The 15,387-nt window shown below is 34.9% G+C and overlaps 1 protein-coding gene across 2 annotated transcripts in view; it reads right to left on the bottom strand.

Moving 5' to 3' along the window:
- Positions 1-626: 626 nt before the first annotated feature.
- Positions 627-15,387, bottom strand: part of LOC121132261 (monocarboxylate transporter 12) — a 181,752-nt gene continuing 166,991 nt past the window's right edge. Inside the window, exons 6-10 of one of the 2 annotated variants that reach the window (XR_005869290.2) lie at positions 12,287-12,451; positions 7,339-7,618; positions 3,447-3,618; positions 1,286-2,183; positions 627-1,190 (exon numbers count right to left, since the gene is read on the bottom strand). Coding sequence is in view for 1 of the 2 variants with exons in the window: in XM_040727626.2 (XP_040583560.1) it covers positions 1,699-2,183; positions 3,447-3,618; positions 7,339-7,618; positions 12,287-12,451 (1,102 nt within the window). In the remaining variant the exon portion in view is untranslated. Of the gene's footprint in view, positions 2,184-3,446; positions 3,619-7,338; positions 7,619-12,286; positions 12,452-15,387 lie in introns of both variants that reach the window. The other variant, XM_040727626.2, reaches the window with a different exon arrangement.

Genomic DNA, 15,387 nt, shown 5'->3' with positions numbered 1-15,387 from the left:
CTTTCTGGAAAGTATGAAAGATTAATAGTTAATTCCTTGAGAATCGTTATCCTTCTATCCTGGAAATCTAAGCCATTCCTTTTGGACATATATTTGGAAGGATATTTTTTCTACAAGAAAACGACCCAAAATATACATCCAAGCTCTGTAAAAAATTATTGGAAAAGAAAGAAACCTCTCACATCTTATCTATTATACCATGGCTAGCTCAATCTCCTGATTTGAACCCAATAGATCTATTGTGGAAACACCTAGACATAAAAGTTCGGGAAAAGTGCCTTACAAGTAAGAATGCTTGGAATAATATCATACCTACCTATCTTGAAAAACTAATAGTAAAAATGCCAAAAGTCTGTAAAGCAGTTATAGCGGCAAAGCTAAAATTTAACAAAAATACTTGGATTTTTACGGATAAATGTTTATAACCATATTGAGCCTTAATTTTTCTCTACTTTAATTACTGTATTACCTGATGATAAAGTCATTGGTAGTTGGCACCATGAAAAAATAAGCAAAATAATCGACAACTAATAACAAAAATAAACTATCCATTTCTCTCTCAGTGAAACAACAATGCAAGAGGATTCAGTTTTTTTTGTTTTTTTGAATAAATAAATGAAATAATCTTGAAATACATGTTTTAAAAATAAATTATATTTTTTGAAAAAAATACTTTAATCTGTTAAAAAAAATTACAGAATAAATAATAAATAAATAATAAAGATATTTGAAAAATCAAATAATCAGTTTGTAAATGACTAGAAAAATAACTGACAGTTTGAATTTTTCCCCCTCTTCTTCTTGAAAATAAATATTTTTGAAAGACACCTTTGTAAATAAAAAAACAAAAACGAAAAAAAACAACAAAAAAACTCTTATTAATTTGAATCATGACGTGAAAAAAAATAGGACATTTAAAAAAATCCTTACATTAAAAAAATAGTTTAAAAAATCAAATGGAAAGTTTGTATCTTTGAAATAAATCATTGATCCTGCACCACTAAGAAAAATACTGATGGCATTAATAAAATAGGGGGTAGAGGGTGGGGAAAGATACAGCATTATAAAGTAACAAAATGACTAATAAGTAATTTGAATGATACCTAGGCCTGAAGTCTAATTTAAAGAAGACTCTCTTCAGTACATTTTGGATATACTCGTACATACATAGCAACCTACAAAATTAAAATCTAAAAAACAAAAACTCAATTAACAAAAAACTAAAAGAATTAATATATTATCATTATTTATGTGGATGCCATGTTTTTCGGCGTTTGAATGTAACTGATTTGTTTTCAAATGCAGAGATTTCGGGCTCTGATGAACAGCGTGATCCCAACCGGCTTTCTTTCTCCGTGTTAATGAGGATCAAATCCGAGTCATTAAGTGTTTCTTCGGATATACAAGTCAATTTCCGTTTCCCTAAATGCTTTCGTAGGATTTCTAACTCATCAATTTCTTGTATTCCGGATTCTGGATCCGCGTATGAGGAAGAAGAATTATCCTTCTCCACTAAAATATCCTCTTCGTCCTCCTCTACTGGGAGGATGATATCATCCTCTTCGTCTTCTTCATCCTCATCGTCCTCCAAATCCAACTTTTGAGCTTCTTCATTACTTGTACTGCAAGTACAGCGCAGACTATTTTCCCGCTCTTCTTCATTGTTCCCTATCGGCTGACCTGAAGAAGACGTCGAATTCATTTCCGATGACGTAAAGCCAGCAATGCCTCCAGAGGCAGATCTGATATATTCTCTACTTTGTCTTCCATGATGCTGAGGATGTGGCAAAAGCTCCAGAGTGAGATTTGTATCAGTTTTGGACAGTTCTTGTTTGGAGGAGGCGTAGTAGAGTCCCCCTCCTCGAGGGGGTCCTCCACTCCCACTATCTCCGGCACAAAATAAAATAAATCCTCCAAGAAGTGAGGATGCGAGGAAAAGTAAAAGCCGGATTTCGAATTTCCAGTGTTGGTGTACATAGATATTGGAATGCCGGTTAGTATAGGTAAGGATTGTACTCCTCGTATGAAGCCCCATCCTCGGTTGAAGTGCTTTACTCGAAGGCGTTCATATGTATACACTTTCAGGGAATAGAGATATCCACCAAAAAAAACTCCGTACATCCAAGTAAAAAGCAAATATCCATGGTAACCCTCCACTGAGATCAGAGCAAATATGGAAATGGCTGAAAAAAGAATTTGGTAATTATTTTGTTATCTGTACATTAGAGTGCCAATTCGCAAGTTTTGTAAGTCTTACACGCCCCAAATTTATTCCCTTTTGTTAAAAAAAAAATAGGTGGATTCATTGTAAAATACTAAAATTGACGTTTGAAGGTTGTTTAAAGTTAACTTTTTTTGACAATTTATTCATCTTCTATCCTCATCATCTAATTATAGTTGTGATATGATTCTTTTATTTAAACTTTTTTTGGTTGAATAACTAAATTAGTAATGGGAGGATTAATAGGAATCGAAGAATCGGATGTTTTCTTTAATCGGAAAAGGGAAAATAATATTTAATTTGCTATTCCGATTCTTACGTCTATTATTCATTATTTTATTTATAATAACCTATGAAAAAAAAAAAAAAAAAAATGCTAAATACATCCGTCAATATATAAACAAGGACCAAGTGAACTTGTTACTTGAGTCTTGTAAATACATTATTATTGTAATAAAATAATGTATGATAAAGTATGCTCGAAAACTGAAAAGAAACAAATGGACACAAAATAAACGTGAACAAAAGTTTTCTTAATACATGCGGTTGCTACAGATATTTGTTATTTTAGGGGAATAAGTTTTGTAAAGGGATTTAAGAAAGCTCGCCTTTGCAAAGTTTGCCGTGCGATTACTCCCAAGACAGAGAAATCACCTTCCTTTATATAATGTAAACATTATAAAATTATTCAAAATCGGCATCAGGAATTTGACAAGAATCACATCGGAATTGGGACTTTAAAATCGTCCCATCAATAAGCTAAACTTAACAAAGTTTTGCTACAAGCTTCACGTAAAGACTTACTTTGCCGTTATAATGGAAGGATAGTTTAAAAATAAATAATATATGCATAACTTGTATTCTTACCGTGCATTACGCGCATTCTTGTCCCCCTTATTTATTTTATTCAACCGAACAAAAAAGCAGTAGTTAAAAAAACAATGTTATAAAACTTCAGTATTTATATTTTATAAGCTGTTATTAAAGGCTTGTTTTTGCTTTATAGTTTTATATTTCATCCCAAATTATCTACTTGGATGATAATGATTTTGTTTTTAAGAAAATTAATACTTTTCTGCAGTTTAAAGGCTTTAACAACTTCTTAATTTTAAAAAACTTTCCCAATAAAATGAACAAATTTGGGTCTTATGAATTAATGTAAAAAAATGAAATAATAAAGCTCACAACTTATGGATGGGCACCGTACTGCTAGATAAATCCTTACCGATCCCAAAAATAGATGTTTGGACTAAATATTGCCTTGATATCAGACACTGATTACTCTTTGACAACACGACGAAACCAAACCCAAATATCCCCAAAGAAACTCCAAGGCCTAAAAATGTTTGTAAGAGTATGACGTTATCTTGAATCCCTTCCTTCTGAGCCATTGGAACCTAGAGCATAAATAAAATATTACGGATGTTCCCACATATAAAATACTATTCTGAGTAATTGCGCAATGTTGACAACTTATAAATGATAAAGAATTAACAGTGTACAAGAAACTAGAGGAGACTTGCTACAGTTGCTATACTTTTTGAGTTGGCTAAAATTATTCAGAGCTGGACAATTTAGTGTACAAAAATGATTGATATTTTTCTCCTTAATGATTATTATATTATACTGTGTGTAACAAAGAAATCCGGTGCTTCAGATTTTTGCGTATGTTTTCTAATGTGAAATATGCATACTGAGTGGTCCATTAAAATATGAGCACTTTGAATTTTAAACTTGGACAAGATATAATTTATTAATTAACAACATAATTAATACTATAAATAGATGGGTGTTTGAGTTCTCTTAATCATCAATGTAGCCACACTGAGCAGGAATAATGTCTTCCAGGTGGCGGCGGAAAGCCTGGCACCAGCTGCAGATGGCGTCCAGGTGCTATCTGACAGTGGTCTTGAGGGCCCCAGTGTTTGGATGACGGAAACTGCGTGCTTTCCTATCGACATGCTCCTAAAAGGTGTAGTGGAGGGGGTTGGGATCAGAGCTGTTGAGGGGGGTGGGGGCAAAAGTGTCAAAAAATACTTCAAAAGAACTAAAAGACTCCTTCAAAGAGTCTTGCAATGGAGCTGATGCGTCTCTTTCATTGCTGGTGTCAAAAGTGACCTCTCCCTCCATCACAGGGCTGTTTCCATCACTTTTTTGATAGCTCTCTGGATAGTCTGTTGTGAAATCCCAAGATCTCTTGCATGGACCTTCATGGACTTGAGTTGATTGATATGGGCTGTTTTCTCCGGGTCCAATTTGACCTTTTTGACAGAGCACTTCTTCGTCTCCAACGTTTCGGACTTGCTGACGAAGTAAATGGTGGTCCTGGAGACGCCTAACTTCTTGGAGTGCTTGAATGGGAATTCGTCGATCACATTCAAGTGTCATTTTCTCGACTTGTACCTAAGCTAAATAGCTCAAATTTGTTTAGTTTCATTCATCCATCATAAATTGTCGAATTAGTAAGTGTTCATATGTCAATAGACCATCTGGTCTATTACGTTTTGATGATTTTGGTGAACAACAATCTAGATGTTATCAATTTTGAGGTCTAAAAGATGATAGAAATTGACAGGATAATGGTTGCGGAGTTGATGCAGGCCCTATCGGAGACGAAGGGCCCCAGAGGAGTAATCACAAGGAAGGAGGGACTGGGTATCCAAGGATATTGGGCCTCCTAGCTCCATTAACCTGAATCTGAACGATTATTTTGTCTGAAACTACCTTAAGTCAAAGATCCACAGAGGTCCTCACACCACCAAGAAGTCCTGATCGACCCATCGTCTTGGAATGCAATAATTTAGATCGGGCTTTTGTTTTTAAGGCAAGTACGTGGTTCAAGACACGAATCGAGGTTGTTATTGAGGCCAATAGGAGTTACATTGAATGAAATATATTCTCAACGATTGTATCCCCTGCTCAGTTTTTGTTCTTTGAATAAATCTTAAAAATTACAATTTTATGTTAATATAAATTCAATAGATCAATAGTGCCAGATTTCTTTGTTTTACATTGTACATTTTCGATGTCCAGACTGGGTAGGGTCTTACTGCTTCCAGTAGGAAGGATCACCTTCATATATTGCAAAGTCTGTGCAAGAGTTTGCCAAACAACTCGTGAGCACTTTTGCAGATAGGACGTGTGCCCCCTTCTTCCCAGATCTCAAGGTAATGGACTTCTCTATATAGTCCATTCTTGAGAGGGAGGTTAGTGTGACATCCGACCGCAGTATTGACGACTTTAAGGCCACCATAGTGTCCACATAGGGCAACTTGTTTGAGGAGACCATCTGTACAGTGTGTAAAGCTGTTCCTAAGCGTTTGAGAGCTGGACAAATGGAGGCAATGTAGTATCAAGTGTGAGTCATTTTGAAATAAATTTCACGCTGATTGCAATGTTATAGAAAGCTGATTCGAGAAATAAATATTTGCGTACTTTCTTGGCTGTTGAACTTGTCCTAAGACTTATAGGTCAACCTGTAAATTTGTACAGGATGATGAGTCAAAAATTAGAAAACTTTAAAAGGCGTCTTCACTTCTCAAATATTTTTATTTGGTGCCATTTTTATGGCAAACTTTTGATAAAATGTTGGTAATTTAACAGTTTTCTCCAAATTTTATTGAATATATCCACTACATTCTGTATGATGGGCTCAATAGATGGACGAACCGAAATACAGCTGGCCTTGATGAAGTCCGATGACAAGTTGATTCACTCCTCCGTGATCACGGCCTTAATTCGGATGAGAAGTCTTGTTCATCTTGCCCTCCAAGACTCATCAAACAGAGAAGTCCTGGGGATTCAAGTTGGGAGAAGACGATGGCCAGAATTCTGGGCCTAGCCATAAATGCTGCACCTTCTTGGACATGTATACCAGGGCGTCGTAGTTGTCCCTGCGTAACGTGCTTTTCAACTATGGCAAGGCATTGTTCCTTAGGACCTTGTAGTAAACGTCGGTATTGAGTATCTCGTTGGCTTTGAAGTAGTAGGGAGGCATTTTGCAACCATCGGACGCCACAACGCTGAGGACGATGACCTGATCTGGATGTTTGGTCCTGAAGATTACCTTGACCTGAGCTCTTGATTTAGCCAATAAGTGATCATTTCTCCTGTTCAGAACAGCTTCCACTGGTCGATTTGTGGTAGTGCAAGGAGATTGCACACCCCATGCCATTTTGCTTGTTGTTCGAACATTTTTGATTGTACAAAAACAGAAAAAAAACTATCAAAATGTAGCTATTTGGAATGGCGCCAAGTAAAAGATTGTCAGACTTTTAGACAACCGAAGAGGATTTTAATTTATGAGTCCTCACTACAGCTAAAAAAGAGTCTGTTGTAAATCTCCCAGTCTACCCTATGTTCTATATGATGTATTTACTATCTATATAAACATCCTGGTTAATAGACTGGAACAAAATATGTTGTAAACTTGCAAATATTTATGAAGGGAACATATTTCTATATCATAATAGGGTTGATTTAGAGAGTAAAAAACATAGAAACATAATATAATTAATAACGGGTACACGGAATAAGTTTGCCCGCACGTCATACTTTCTCTTTCTATCTCAAAATTGGAGACAGGCTCCAATGAAAGTTGAAATGTAATTATCAAAACTTTTTAATAACAAATAAATTACATTGCCAAAGGAAGTGATACGAAAACTATATTTTTGAGTAGGAGGAGAGGGGCTGAGTCGATTCGTGGACTGAGGATGAGGCCGTAGGAGATCGAATTACATTACGTAAAGTGCAAAGACTGTTTTCTACGCTAAAATTACCTCTGGCTTCGTTCCTTAGTCTATAGATAGACTCTGAGGCATTCTCCCTCCTGTTTACTCCACGAGAGAGGAACTTATAACCTTCTACACATAATGAAACCTTCCATCTACTTTCACGATCTTCCCAAGTGTTAATTGTCCAAATATCTCGAAAAAGTCAGGGCCCCTTTCCCCCTACTCCAATGCCAATAATATATTCTTATCTAAATTATTTCCTTAGTATGAAAATGTTGCTATAATTGAATTTTAACTTTAAACTGTCGCTCTCTCCAATTTTGGGATAGAAAGAAAGTATGAAGAAAGGCAAACTTATAGAGTGTGCCCTTAATAACTCACAAAGAAAAAGAGTGGAGTATAAACGCCCATAGAGGTAAAGACGGTGCTGACTAAAACGATTCGAAAAGATCGGATTTTAAGTGAGGCAAAGTCAAAATAAGGTGGTTTACTCTCCGACTTGTTTTTATCCTTCCCCTTGCGTTTGGACATGTCTTTGAGATGAAGGATGGCCCTTCTTTGAGGATGATATAGACTTGCAGAGCGATAGAACAACCCTAGGAAAAATAAGGAAATGAGGGGGATGCTGATCAACTGCAGTCCAAAGCGCCAGCCATAGGAACTGAAAAAGAAAAAAAATATTCAATTAGTAATTCAACCTCAATTTTGAAAAAAAAGTTTGTTTGTCTGTCTTTATGAATGTCTGAATCTATAAAAATAAGTCATAGTGCTCCAGTCATAAATAGTGATGAAAATCTTCTGTAGAGTGGTCATGTAAAAAAAAACGGAATCTACAATCTACATGATAACCCTGCTAATTTGAACGTTTAATTAGATAAGCTTCAATCAGCTGTGACAAGGGATGAAGGAGAAAATGAAATGAACAAGGGAAATTGCTATATAATTACTTCTATTTGGACACCCAATTCCACTCTTACTCCAACAAGGGCTTACAATTATAATTCTGCAACAAATCTTCAGGGTTACGCTCCTCTTTTTTTGAGCTCACACGCATATTAAATAAAGTTTTGAATATAATTGATTCTATTTAGGAAAGGATGTTTTCTACTCCAGAATTAAATTTTAATTACAACTACAAAGGAAAAGAAAATTCATTCTTCAGATTACCATTTTTTTAAAAACGGGCCGGCTAATAAATTCACAGGATGTACATCACTGATCATAAATGTGTTTTGATTTAGGAATTAACAATGGTGTTGAAATAATGAAATATTGCTGGCGTGTGCATACAACATCGAACATGTATTACAGGGTGCACTGGAAATAGTGCACCCTGATGTAAATCATATAAATACATTTTTCATATAAGAAATATTAATGTAATCGTATTAATGCAGGCGTGTGCAAGTATACAAAGAGCATTGTTTCTGTTTTTTGTTTATTATTGATCTCTTATTTATATCATACTTTATAAGCATTTTCAGTATATATTCAAATATAATAAACGCTGTTATGTTAAAATGATTTTGTTTGTTTTATGAGTGAGTGCTCGAAAGACTAAAGTACACATCAGTCAGGCAAATTTATTATTTTTGTTTGTCAAACTCATATAATTATTCTTTGATTCTTTAGGACTGAACACATATGAATTTATATAAGTTGTAAGTAGTTACATGTGACGATGCTTATGAAATACGGTGGGTAACACAGATGATTTATTGGGGGTTCTCACCTTTATTATTAGAGCAAAATTTGTCTATTAACCGACGCTTAACTACTCTGGGAATGCTTTGTACTACAGCTAGTAACCTATGAGGCATAAAATATTGGCCAAAAATGTTTGTTTAACAGCAAAAAGAAGATAATGGATCTTAAAAAGGTATCTCGCTATATTTTTAATTATTTTTCTTAATTATTACCTTAAAGGAATGATAAAAAAGGCCCAAAACCAGTTGGTAGTTTGCCAGTTCTTTCTTACTTCTATAGAATGATTATTCAATAATTGATTAAAATTGTTCACAGCTTAACAATAGCTTATTTGAATTCAACCAATTAACGTTTAAAACACTGATAAGAAGAAATAAAGTAGACAATCGACAGTTAAAACCATTCTAAGTAAAAGTAACGACTTGTGGACAGAATGCCTTTCTGTGAAAGTATATTTAACAAGATATAACTTGAATTAACCTAACACCTTTCTTACTTGGGGTTTTGAGATTGAATGGATGTCCAAAAGGACATGAGCACATATTGTGAATCATTATTTGTTTTCTTTATCAAACTATCCCTCTTCAAGGAAGAATCTGCCCCCCTTAAGGAATGATTTGCCAATACTTTACATACTTAATCAATTAATCAATTTAGTCTAGGGGGAATAAAGTCAAAATAAAAGTTATTAATGGTTAATTCTAAAATGTGATACGGCATGGTAGGTGGGAAGAGGCACTATTGCGCTTTTATTTCGTGGGTCTTTAATCTTTTTCAATTCCAGTGTCACCTAAATTTGGTAATATTGAATATCCTTAATAAGAGAACTATTAAAAAGTTTTTTTGGATCCAACAATTAATCAAGGTAGACAAATGAAGGTCAATATCTACTTACTTTGTATAGATATATAGTTGAAAAATTATAAAAATTTAGAAAGACCGTTATTCAAATGTTCTTTATTTGATTAACATCTCTATATGTAGTAATTTGCTGTTTTAAGGAAAAAATTTTGTATTTGGTTAAAATTTCAAGAATGGAGTTGTAAATACTTTGTTCAAGTCAACTTATTCTTTGCAGTATATAAGAAAAAAAATATTACTTCCATTATCAATGTAATAATGTCTAAATCTTTTATTGACCAATTACAAGATAAATTTTTGAACATGAAAAAGTTTTATTTTCCACTCCTGAACAATTTTAAAATGTCCAGATTGGAAACTTTCTATTCTAAGGCAGAGATTGGTCAAATATGATCCGTTATAATGTTATATAAATATAACTAAAAGTAACAGTTTTGCTCTAAACTCACGAAATATCAGAAAAAAAAATTATAATACGACACTGCATGGAGTCGAAACAAAATTCACTTTCAAAATATATTACAGAAAGAATCTTTTAAAACAAAATTCACTTTCAAAATATATTACAGAAAGAATCTTTTAAAACAAAATTCACTTTCAAAATATATAATATTTGGAATGTTTTATAGACTATTTTATGTAAAGGTTTTGTTGTTGTATGTAACATCTTTTCTTAAATCTTAAATATAAATAATTCCCTAAGATTTAATTCATAAATTGTACCCATAGAAAACAATATCTTAGTAATAATAGGACACTGAACATAAAAAGTCGCTTAATGAGTAAAGGTTCTTCAGTACATAAATCCATCAAGAGTATGCATGAATTGAATATTGTGTACTTGAATTCCAGACTTGCTACTCAATTTGATCTCAGAATCAAAGACTCAAGAATTGACTAGGGATTGAAATGAGCTCAAAAGAAATCAAAGGACTCAAACTGGAGTCCATGAAAATATTTAATGAATTTGATTTGTGAGCAAATATATTTGAGACTCGACTTAGACTTGCTACCATCAGGACTTTTTTCCAATTCTGAATATTGTCCAAGGATATTTTGTAGACCAAGGATGTCAAACCTATAGCCCACTTAAATTCTAAGTGCGGCCCACTACTCATTCTTACTTCAAGATGTATTTGTTGGCAAAATTTTTATACTATCATATATATAGGGTGTCCACGATAAATTAACTTCATCCAGATCCCTAATGTGGATATTCGGGGTTAAATCATACTAATATAAAAGGTTGCGTGAACAATACACTATAACTTCCACCACAATTGTTTTGACAACAAACAATAGTCATCATGGAACAAGCCAGGAGAGACACCATCCTCGAATTGGTTCGCGCGGGACACAAGCCCTCTGCTATCTACAAGCTTCTTAACTACCCCAAGACCACGGTGTACCGGGGTTTCAATGCCTGGGAGGTTGAGGAAAGTTCTGCCACAAGGCCCACAACATGAGAAGTGACCGAATCCGCACTCCCCGCTTCCTTGAAGGCATCCCGAAGTCCATCAAGGCTTTGCCGGGGACTTCCTTGTCCAGGTTGGCCAAGACCCGTGGAGTGAGCAAGCAGCTGGTCTCCAATGCTGTGAATGAGGACCTCGGATACAGGTCATACCGAATGGCCAAACAATACATCCTCACGGCATCCATGAAGGCCACCAGGCTCACCAACAGTAAGCGTCTCCTCAATGACCTGAAGAGCCATGGAGGAAGAATCATCTTCTTCTCCGACGAGAAAACTGGACTGTTGACAGAAGCTACAACGTCCAGAATGACAGGTGGCTTGCCAAGGAGAGAGAAGAGGTCCCTGCAGTCTTGGCCACAAAGTCCCCGGCCTCCGTGATGACCCTGGGTGTCATCTGCAGTACCGGTGAGGTGATGCCTCCTTTCTTCTTCAATCCCAAGGAAAGGGTTAACGTGATAAGGTACTGCGAAGTCATGGAGGAGTTTGTCATCCCCTGGATGAAGGATACGGCCGCTGGGAGGGAGTTCATATTCCAACAAGACTCAGCACCCGCACACATCGCCATGAGGACCACTAACCTCTTCAACTCCCACGACATCACTTTCTGGGATAGCAACACCTGCCCCTCCAACTCACCCGACATCAATCCGTGTGATTACTACTGGTAGGGGAAGTTGGAGAGGGAGGTGTGCAAGGTCAGCCACAAGAGCATCGCGGCCCTGAAGGGCTCCATTATGAGGGAGTGGAATGCTGTATATTCCGCAGAAGTCATCAGGGCATGCAAATCCTTTAGGGGCAGGATGGAGAAGATGGTGGCTGCTGAGGGAGGACATGTTGAATAAATTTATTGTTAAATTTCATGTCTAACTTTTTCATATTAACAAATACATTCTAAATTCCATTTTTATCAAGCAGGTTGAAATTTAAGATAGTTCCAATTTATCGTGGACGTATGTACGATTTTTTTTCTTCAAAGAATCAATTTGTTAAAAAATTATCGTTCTGGGTGAAAAATTAAAAAAAAAATTGAAGGATTTTTTTTTCTAAAATAAGTCATTTGGTCAAATTCTGCAACAGAGCAACATTAAAATTTTTGTCAAAAAATTTAATTGAAGTCTTCTTTATAATAGGTCTAAATTTGAAATGAATTTAATAGTTTTGTTTTATGTAGCCATTTTTCATGAATTTTTATTTTATAGGTTCTTTGGGACATTAAGATATTACAAGTGGCAATGCTTTATGTTAAAATGAAGGGCATTCCTGCCTTGGACAATATCTTTATCTTACCTAATGCCCGAGGAATAAACATTGGAGAATAAAGCAATACCAAAGCCAGCTCCGGAGCCAGAGAACATTTCTACGAGTTCTCTTCTTCGTTTAAAGTATTGTGATAGCATTATCGTTGCTGTTTCTCGAACCATGGATATTCCAATGCCACACATGATTCCATAGCTAAGAAGACAAAATAATATAGGTTATTGATAAAATAATAATAATACATAGTACTCTACTGATTATACAGGTTGCATACTTAAAAATGTCTAGTTTTATAACCTAAATTTTTACATACTTCATATCCGTGTATCACAATGAAATTTGAAGGGCAATAAAATTAATATAGGCTGCAGTGTGTGACATAAAAAAAACAATAAAACAAGTTTTATTAATTAAAAAAACTTTAATTTTTTTGTCACAATAAGAGTACACCTATAAAGTTTTCTTTTATATACAAAATGGTACATTAAAATCTGAACACTTTGAATTATAAACTTCAACAAGTTTTTTAATTTATTAATCAATAATAGAATTTCACCAAAATTAATACTATAAATAGATGTGTGTCTGTGCTCTCTTATCATTAATGTAGCCGCCCCTAGTGGCAATGATTACTTCAAGGGGGAGGGCAACGGAAGGACTGACCTCTGCTGCAGATGAAGTCCTCTGTCATGGCCTCCCAGTGCTGGCTGTGAGTGGCTTTGAGAACCTCAGTGTTTTGATGACATATACTTGAGGGCTAAAGTATGTATATATATAAAAAAGAGTTCAAACGAACTAAAAGACTAATTCAAAATACATTCAAAATAGTCTTGCAACGGAGGAGATGGGTTCCTTTCATTGCTGGTGTCAAAAGTGGCCTCTTTACCCTCACAAGGCTCATTCTACCTTCTTTTTGCAAAGCTCTCTGAACAATCTTTTGTGAAACCTCAAGATCTCTTGCATTGTCTCTCATGGACTTGAGGGATTACCATGGGCTGTTTTCTTTAACTTCTCCGTGTCTATTTTGGTCTTTTTGTCATAGTTTTTCTTTCTCTCTAACGTTTCAGATTTGTTGATGGTGTATACGGTGGTCCTTGAGACACCCAACTACTTGGAGTACGCAAATAAAAATTCGTCCATCACGTTCAAGTGTCATTTTTTCGACCTGTACGTAAGCTAGACAGCTCAGTTTTGTTTGTATCTAATTGTTTATGCTTTAAAATATCGAAATATGAATAAATTTCAATAATTCAACTTTCATTTATTATTGAATTTGTAAGTGTTTAGCTTTCAATGCACCACCCGGCATTTGCTATCCTCTTTGTTAATGTCTTGTGATTAAAATCGGATGTATTTTATACCTTTCTCGTTTTTTGGAGTTGGTAATCTGGAGAAGGAATTTTCTTTTCCTCAGCTATTCTCATTATTACCGGGCCGTGCAAAATTATTTACGGATGATGTAAATATACTTTAGAGGTTTTGTGGCAACCAATCTGATTGTTTCGTATTTTTACTGTTAAAATAAACAAAAATCCTTCCTGTGAGAGCGTAACAACTTCCACACATGATACCATGTCCAATCAGGAAACAAAGAGGATCAAAATTGCATCCCTCTTCCGAGCGGGAGTGCCTCATAACAACATTAAGGAACAGGTTCCCCGTTGAAGACAATTTACAACGTTTCCAAGCGCTTGGAGGCTTGAAGCATTTTGTTCAGGAGGACTCTGGTCCATTACCGAATGGCTAGAAAGATGGGAACGTTTTGTTTGTTGAAAAGGGCTAATTGTTTGATGCTTTGAACTTCAATATCGAAAAAATCTTGAATGAAATTATCTGGACGCATCATCATTTTCAGATGATAAAACTTTCATTACGGTCGATCCTGTTTTCAACAGGAAAATGGCCGTGTTGTGAGCTTTGGAGATTGCAATGCACCACCCCGGTATGATTCCCCACTGGCTACAGATTGCATTATGTGAAGATTCCTTTTGTTAATGTCTTGGATTTTTCAACAAGATTAAAAACTTTTGGTCCAAGGACTACTGGCCCCCTCAGAGCCCAGATTTTATAAAAAACGACGCAAGAACATAAATGCCTTTGCTGTCAATAAGGCCTGGGCCTCCATGGACACCGATTTCCAGTCTTGGCAGCTTCAGGTACCAGTCTGCAAATGAAGATTAAATTTGAATTTTTATTATTCTAAAAATTTCCAAGTCAGCTATTCTCATTAACAAAAATTATTTAACTCCTGATGAGTGAACTTTATTTTCTTCTACATTCAATTATATTCAAAACCTGATTGAACATTTGTTTGTACTCATAAAGGACGGAGTGTAACCCTGACGATTTATTGCAGAGTTATAATTGTATGTCCCTATTGGACTCTGAGACTAATTGAAGATGGAAATTGGAGCAACTCTTGGCAATGTCCTTGTAAGTTTCCTTCTCCGCCTCTTCCTATCCCACAGTTGCTTGTAGCGGATCTAGTTAAACGTCATGACAGCTAAACCGCTCTCCTCCATAACATTTTTCAAATTGTCAGGGTTACTGTATTGAGTTTCAATTAAATAATATAATTAGTAATGACTTTATTTAAATTGTACGAAGGGTGGTATCATGTTGACATTTTAGTTAATTATTATTATCTAAAGATGATTAAGAATAAATTATATTCTTGGCTTCATTTCATTGGTAGAAATTTCGTGTTCCCCTGTGTTACGGTTGGTGAATCCATAATTTTTTTTAGATTTACCAAATATTTTACAATTTTTGTAGCCAGCAGATATCAAACAATTTAATGAGACATTTTTGCAGAGACACTCTGTATAAATATAAACATTTCATATAAAAATGCTAATGGTGAAAAACTTTATAAACATAGACAAAGTTTTATTCACAAAATATGTTTGTTTAAAAATGATGTTTGATCGTTACAAAGACATATTAAATTGTACATATTTTTCCAAGAAATTAATTATAATTTATGCCAAAAAAGAACATTTTCTTCGCTACACAACACATAAATCAAACATTAAACAGATTAAATTTTTCATCTCATTAATTAAACTATTTAATATACAAATACATATTACAATATCTATATATATTGGATTTCGGACCATTATTAATTA

Source organism: Lepeophtheirus salmonis, chromosome 2, assembly GCF_016086655.4.
Source record: "Lepeophtheirus salmonis chromosome 2, UVic_Lsal_1.4, whole genome shotgun sequence".
NCBI lineage: Eukaryota > Metazoa > Arthropoda > Copepoda > Siphonostomatoida > Caligidae > Lepeophtheirus > Lepeophtheirus salmonis.
The sequence above is the reverse complement of the archived record's forward strand: the minus strand, read 5'-3'. Positions and strand labels throughout refer to the sequence as shown.